The sequence below is a fragment of the Fukomys damarensis genome, unplaced genomic scaffold (genome assembly GCF_012274545.1).
Source record: "Fukomys damarensis isolate Sample0158 unplaced genomic scaffold, DMR_v1.0_HiC HiC_scaffold_19, whole genome shotgun sequence".
NCBI lineage: Eukaryota > Metazoa > Chordata > Mammalia > Rodentia > Bathyergidae > Fukomys > Fukomys damarensis.
The window spans coordinates 6,202,489-6,209,830 of NW_022900931.1; the positions used below are offsets into that span (position 1 = coordinate 6,202,489).

Consider the following 7,342-nt stretch of genomic DNA (forward strand, 5'->3'; position numbering starts at 1 on the left):
TTCAAGCTAAAGTTTAAATTCTTAAAGTATTCACTGTAAAATAGGCTTTTAGGGAAAAGAAGCCCAGTCCTTTCCTAGACTTGGTCCTTTTGCTCTTAGGAGGAGAAAGCTAGGAAGTTAATAAAAATACACATCGTTTTCACCGAGGATGGCAATACACAGCACCCATGAGGTCAGGTGTAATGGCTTGTACTCATTTGGGAAACACCTGGGCCTGACCTCAGTCTTACCAAGATGGTCTCTGGCTCACCCTCCACACATAGGTGTGATGACATAATGGCTGACTCAGAGAGCAAGAGTCCACCTGGGCGTGGTTGGCACACGCCTGTAATCCCAGGACTCAGGAGGCTGAGGCAGGAGGATCTCTGTGAATTTGAGACCAGTCTGGGCTACACAGTGAGTTCCAGGTCAGTCTCAACTACATAGTGAGACCCTGTCTCAAAACAAAAAAGAGTCCAAGTAAGACACAGGACAGGCAATTATTGTTCAAACAGCAATGTTTAGTTATACAACACATAAAGTCTAGCAACATTTACACAACCAGGTTGAGTGTCTGTTGGCTTATTTTCAATCAGGAAATTTAACCAGAATATCACCAAAAAGGTTGGCTGGGATTGGTAACATTTAAGAAATGGGTTGTTCTTGCATCCCCTAGGCTTGGGCCTCTTGTTCCATCCGGTCTTGGTTACAGATGAGTGGCCCACAAGTCACCAGCCTTTGAGCAAGTTGTGTCCAGGTGGAGATGAGGGTAGGGTGGGCAAAGGGGGAGTTCTATAAAGACACAGTGTGTGGGGCAGTGGCAACCAACACTCACAAACATTCATGCATCTGATGGGGGCTTTGCCCTCCGTTGGGTATTTTCCTTTATCCTGCAGTGTCCACCTGTGGCCAGACTAATTCATTACTCACATTAACAGGGTGAGGGACAGGAAATCAGGGTAGTGGGGGTAGCTGGGAAAAGATCCCTCTTCTTGCTAAGTGAACAGGAAGGTGCTGTTCTTCTTCCTACGGTGTATAGCATGGGAGTTTCTGAGGTATTGTGTGTGTGTGTTTAGTTCATTTTCTTATTTGGAGGGTGAGGAGGAAGTCAACTCCAGTAATCTAGCCTTGGGAAAACCACTCTGGCTAAGTGGCCGCATTACGTGTGGGGCAGGTATGTACCAGCTATCTGGGGGTTTTTTGTTGTTTTTTTATACTGGAGATCAAACTCAGGACCTTATACTTGTGAGGCAGGCACAGTGCTACCGAGCTAAATCCCCAGCCCACCTGGGGTGATTATTTTAAAAAACGACCCTAGCCCTTACTTCCCTGCATCTGTAGTGACCAACCTTTTTAAATACCTTTAAACAATGAACACCTGTGTCCCCCACTGGGGCTCACACGGCTGACCTCAGTGACTCTGACAAGCAGAAAAGTTGCTCTTCTTGCCACTTTAAGGAAGCCAGGAGTAGCTCGTGCAGATGAATGGGTGGGGAACAATGTCATTTCCCCTGGAGATGGTTACAAGTAGCTGGTACGGGCGGAACCAGCCCTCAGCAAGTTCTTTCTCCGTACAGATGGGCTGGGACTGGCTGGCACAGACGGTGGAGCAGGGCAGTGCTGGCAGGCGAGAACTCTGTTCCGCAGGGAGGGGAGGAGCAGTCTGGCTAAAAGGAGGCAGCAACTGTCCTAAGGTGCCAGCCGGCCCCTCCCACCTGCAGAGGGTGGGTGGGTGACAAGCACAGCCTTAAGGGGGGCTCAGCCCTGCAGCAACAACAGCTGAGAGGAATGAAGGGAGAAGCAGCTTGAAATGGCCTTCATTCAGCAGAGGGGCAGGGGGTGGCTGGCCCGGGTGGAAGGACAGTGCCCAAGAGGCCTTCTCCCTGCAGGGGGTTGAGGATGGGTGAGGGTGCACAGACCAGCAGCTGGCAGAAGTCACATAAACACAGCTTCTCCGGGGAGGCTGAGACCATGGTCTCGGGGTGCCAAGCAACCTTCCCCTGCTCAGCCTCTCCAAACCCACCACCCCCACCCCTTGGTCTTCCCTGGCTGGGTACTGGGTGCCCAGTCCAGCCGAGATGTAGCAAGCTCTGTGCTATAACACTGCTACCGTTCTGGACCAACAGGTGCCTACCCTGGGGTAAGTTTGCGGGCAAGGGAGGATAAGGGGCCCATTGGTGAATCAGCCTTCAGGAAAGACTGAGACTGCAAGATTGGGGACACTGGTGACCTGATCACCCCTCCTCTTTCTCCTGGTCCCTTCAATCTTGGGTCTTGAATGTTTTTTCCTAGTACCTGAATGATTAAGGACTGGAATTATAAATGCTGATATTCAGAGGGGACCAGTTCAACACCTAGGTTGGACCAGGAGTTGGGACACGAGGCGGGGTATAAACAGTATTATAGGGTGTTTTCTCTTGCCTAAGGCTACATTGACTCCCCAGGCCCAAATTTCAGCAATACTACTACAGATTAAAGGAGAAAGAATACTTGTGCAATAAACAAAGGAAATATATACATTAATACAGGACTTACAGGAAAGGCAAGAAAAGGCTAACTGTATGATTGTGGTATCACTGGGAATGTCTACTACATGAATCAAGAGGAGGGTGAAAGCAGAGGAGGACAGGCATAAATGGAATTCGCTTGAGCAGAAAAGTGATCAGAGGAGAAGAGAAGAAGGTGTTTGGTATGGATGAGGCCAAAGGAGCCTCAGAGAAGCCAGCTGAACAGAGACGTCTGAGAAGAGGGAGCTGTGATCTAAGATTTGTCTCTGAAGCCAAACCTCTGAGAAAGAAACACAGTCCATTGTTTCTGATACTTCTTCAAAATTAGCCCTTCTAGTATGCACCCTCCCTCTACCCAGAAGGCTGTCTGGCTGGACTGGCACATGTGCGGGCCCTGGGAACTGCAGGACTCACCGTGGCTCCTTTGCTTTTGGCTGCCCATGGGTTCAGGGCCAATTTCAGCCCCCAGCTACTGAAACTATCTGTCCTATTCTCGATGGTACCGATTTCTCTTGTGATCTCAGCCTGTACTGTCCCAGGCTTTTTGTTGTAAATTTAGGGTAGTCTAGTCATTTTTTGGAAGTAGACTGGCCATAAATTCTGAAAGTAGAAATCGAGCTAAAAGGATTCACCTACAAGGATGTGACAGATGTCAGAAATGGACAAGAGGGAGGGAAAAAAAGAATATATGAGGGACAGAGGGAGAGGGAAAAGAACTGAAAGCGGGAAAGTGGCCAGGGAACAGAGGTAGGGTGAGCGTGGAAAGCAGCGCGGTCTGAACAGTGACAAGTGGTAGCTTGTGGACAGGGACCTCGACCACAGGGTGGAGCCCCACTTTCAGGCACTGATTCCTTTTTTTTTTGTACCGGGGATCGACCTCAGGTCCTTGCGCTTGTGAGGCAGGTGCTGAGGCAGGCGTGGAACCACTGAGCTACATCCCTGGCCCAGGCACTGATTCTTTCTGTAGGAACCCAGCTGAGACACGCATCTCTGAGCCCCTAGAAACCCTCCTTTTTCCTTCCCCCGGAAGTCCTAGCCTTAGCCCAGGGTCCCAACTTACAGGGAGGTATCCCGAGCTCCTGCCCCAACACTGGTCTAACTTAACCCCCTGTCCGTGGAGAATACGCAGCCCCAGTCTGTGGTTGGGATGAGAGGTAGGAAAGAGTCACCTACTCCCATCATTTTTCAATCAAACCTCCCCAGACTTCATGAGTGAAGTGCTCGGCTTTGTTCTAGGACACAGGAAGAGAGACGAAGAGTGGACAATCATGGAGGAACCAGACTTACAAGGGGCTTTCCAGGGAGAGCAATGAAAATACCTCACCCCATGCACTCACGCACAGGCACTTACACACGTGCACACACACCCCATATGCACACACACTCACACAATGTAGACAAGATGTTCCACAACACTGGACAGGCCCGTGGGACAGGGCTGGAAGAAGGTGGCTGGAGGTGGTATCTGGGACGTGTGTGTGGAGAGCAGGGTATGTGTGATGACACAGAAAAGGCTCATCATGGGTTACTGTCGTGACTTTCCTCTGTGTCCACGCTCACCGGAGGGAGGCCTCCATTGTCATTGAGCCGCTTGGCCCTGTAAGTCTCATAGTGGATGTTGTGTGTCACTTCCTTGAGGTCCTGGAGGTGGGTCCTGCAGGACAGGGGGTGAGAAGAGAGAAGGATGAAATTAGGAGCAGGAAGAGGAAGAAGTGAGCCACCTCAGAGGCCAAAACATCACTTCACGGACAGGGCTCACTGACTTCTACAGGCCCGCCTGCTTTGAGACAGGAGCTAGAACTGGGGCAAAAAGTTCAGTCAAAGACCCAGACACTCGGGAATCTGAATAGATGGCCCCGGACCCCAGAAATTAAAATCTGCCACCCAGGCAGAGGGAAGAGGGACATCTTACCTGATAACAAAGTCTCGAAGTAGGGCAAACTCACAGTGGTTGAGATTTTCCACTATGAACAAAAGAAAACGGGTAGTAATTTCATTAATCCAAGAAGTAAACTTCTGTTTGGGTCACTGAAGCACTTAAAGACAGCATGAGACAGGCCATTTTGTAACCTTTCCAGAGGCTTGCTTACTTGACTGGATTGTATTAACTGAACAAATATTAAGCAGCTACTATGGACATAATCTGTTCTAAACTCTGAGGAATAATAGGTAATACAGATTGTTATTGGTTCCCATTTTACAAAAGAGAAAATCACAGGGAGTCCAAGAAACTTTCCAAAGCCTAAAGTATAGCTCCTATCTGTAAGGAACTTATAATCTGATTGAAAGAAAGTAACACGGAGAGAATATAAAAACTGCATCTTTAAAAGGTCACATCTTGCATGTTAAATCCAATTCCACATAGATGGAGAGGGCTAAGCATGTGGCTCAGTGGTGGAGCACTTGCCTGGCATGATGAGGCCTTGGGTTCAATCCTCAATCCCAAAATCAAAACCATAAATGGAACACCCAGTATTTACAAACCACTTTCCAAAGATTGTAAGAGCAGGAGGACAGTGTCGACGCAGGCTTCTGATCTCACAGAGACTGTACAATATCCTCATACATCAAAGTAAATGATAAGAACATGCTACTTTAAAAATTCCAGCAATGGGTGGGAGGCCAAGCCAAAAAGAAAAAAAAAAATTCCTACAATGAGTCACAGGAAAACAAGAGGCAATTCAAGATAACAAGCTTTGGTTTGGGAATGAAAATACCCAAGTCTGAAATCCATTTACAAGTTATGTGAGTCCTTGCCTAGAACGTGCAAGATGTTGGGTTTGAGCCCCAGCACCAGACACATTAAAGAAAAGTCATGTGGCAAAGCACACACTGGCAAAGGCCCTACCCCGTCTAAAACCGGAGGTCTCAGCAGTTTATAATCCAGGGAAGGAACGGCTGCCCTGCTGCCCCCCGGGGTCCTCACGCTGAATGAGATTACTGAAGTGGTTCTTTGAAGTTTTTCAGAATCATCAAGACCTGGACAACGTCACACCCCTCATAATGAAATGGAAATGGCAACAGGCAAACCACACTCTGGCACTTTTTCCGATCGCATCTCCCTTAATGTGAAAACCTTTATCTGGTTTTCCAACCCTCACTCTTCTCTCCCAGTTCTGAGCTCCTTTGACACAACTCAGCGCCACCTGGTCAGGGGCAAATGGGTTTCTTATTGCTTTCTGCCTGCAAGTATCTTTTCAACTCCACGGTAAGCTCCTCATGGACAGAATCTGACATTTATTTTGTATCACATATCCTAGGACAGTGGCTATCGATGCTTAATAAATGCTTGCTGGAGGGTCGGGATTTAGCTCAGAGGTTCTGCCGCCTGCCTCGCAAGCGCAAGGACCCGAGTTTGATCCCCTGTAACAAAAAATAAATCCAAATAAATGCTTGCTGGATAATTGATCAGCAGCCAGTTCTCCCGGAAGGTGCACTGAATTACCTTCGATGATCCCCCAGGGGGTTTTTCTGCCGAGGACCCTCTTGCCATTCACCTGGTATTCCTTGTCACTTCCCACCACAGCAAAAGGCATGCTCTCCTGCTGCATGGGGCAGAAACACAAACCAGACAAGCATGCACCGTCACCTTCCTAGGATCTGCACGTTCAAGGGCAGGACAGCAAATGGTCCTGGATACCCAGCCCTGAGTCGTACATGCCTAACACTCTCTGAGAGCCACTACTGATGGCAGAGCAAGGCTCTGGGCTGGAAATCAGGGGTCTGGGTTCAACCCTGAATGCACCACTACCTGGCTGGCGGGCCTTAGTTAAGTCAGCTTTCCTTTTTTTTTGTTGTTTTTTTGAGACAGGGTCTCACTATGTAGTTGAGACTGACCTGGAACTCACTAAGTAGCCCAGGCTGCTCTCGAACTCACAGCAATCCTACTGCCTCAGCCTCCCAAGTGATGGGATTACAGGCGTGCGCCACCATGCCTGGCTTTAGTCAGCTTTCCTTTAACTGAAGGGTGTTTTTTTTTGTTTGTTTTTGTTTTTGGTACTGGGGATCAAACTCAGGACCTTGTGCTTGCGAGGCAGGTGCCACTGAGCTAAATCCCCAGTTGTACATTCATTTTTAAAAACATTTGGAACTGTGTAAGCCAGCCAGTAGACAGAGCCTCTCATGACCATGCCCACCCAAGCAACAGCCGGACTCACGGATATGTGAGGCTGTCTCCCACCAAAGCTGTGAGCAGATGCCCATGTCTGCTGAACTCTTGAGCACTAGGCCCCTGCTCCACCAGGCAGATTGTCACCTAGTGCCAGCCGTTTGTTACAAATGTATCCACCTGATGTGTATTTGTGATTGTCACGGGCTAAATGAAAATCGTGTGTTGTTCAATGACAGAGATAAATTCTGAGAACTGTGTCGCTGGGCATCATGTTTGTGTCATGCAAATGTCAGAGTATGTACAGTTCTTACACAAATGAAGATGGTTACATCACTAGGTGATATCATTGTATGGGTCTTTTAACAATGGAGAAGTCACTATGCAGCTAACGACAGTATTAAGTAAGCTGAGGACATATATTTATAGAGCTTGTTTTTCTGAAAATTAAGTCAAATTTTCATAAAGACTTGATAGGTGAGCTTTGGCATTTAGAGTAGATTTTGAAGCCAGGTATAGTGGTGCATGTCTGTCGTCCCAGCACTCTGAGAGGCTGAGACAAAAGGATCACAGGTTTGAGCCCAGCCTGGGAAATTTAGCAGACCCTGACTCAAAATTTTTTTAAAAAAAAATTAAGAAGAGCTGGGGAATGTAGCTCAGCCCAACGGCCCTGGGTTCAGTCTCCCATACTGGGGGAAAAAAACAAACAAAACCAAAATGTCCTTTTTTTTTTTTTTTGGTACCAGGG

The 7,342-nt window shown here is 48.0% G+C and overlaps 1 protein-coding gene across 3 annotated transcripts in view; it reads right to left on the reverse strand.

Annotated features, from left to right (window-relative positions):
* Positions 1-883: 883 nt before the first annotated feature.
* The window catches only part of Septin3 (septin 3), a 24,596-nt gene continuing 18,137 nt past the window's right edge, over positions 884-7,342 (reverse strand). For 2 of the 3 annotated variants that reach the window (XM_033766197.1, XM_010634437.2), the window contains 3 exons: positions 5,932-6,031; positions 4,399-4,450; positions 884-4,140 (listed from right to left, as the gene is read on the reverse strand). In XM_033766197.1, the coding sequence (XP_033622088.1) occupies positions 4,005-4,140; positions 4,399-4,450; positions 5,932-6,031 (288 nt within the window). In that variant the 3' untranslated portion in view covers positions 884-4,004. The remainder of the gene's footprint in view (positions 4,141-4,398; positions 4,451-5,931; positions 6,032-7,342) is intronic. The other variant, XM_019208993.2, reaches the window with a different exon arrangement.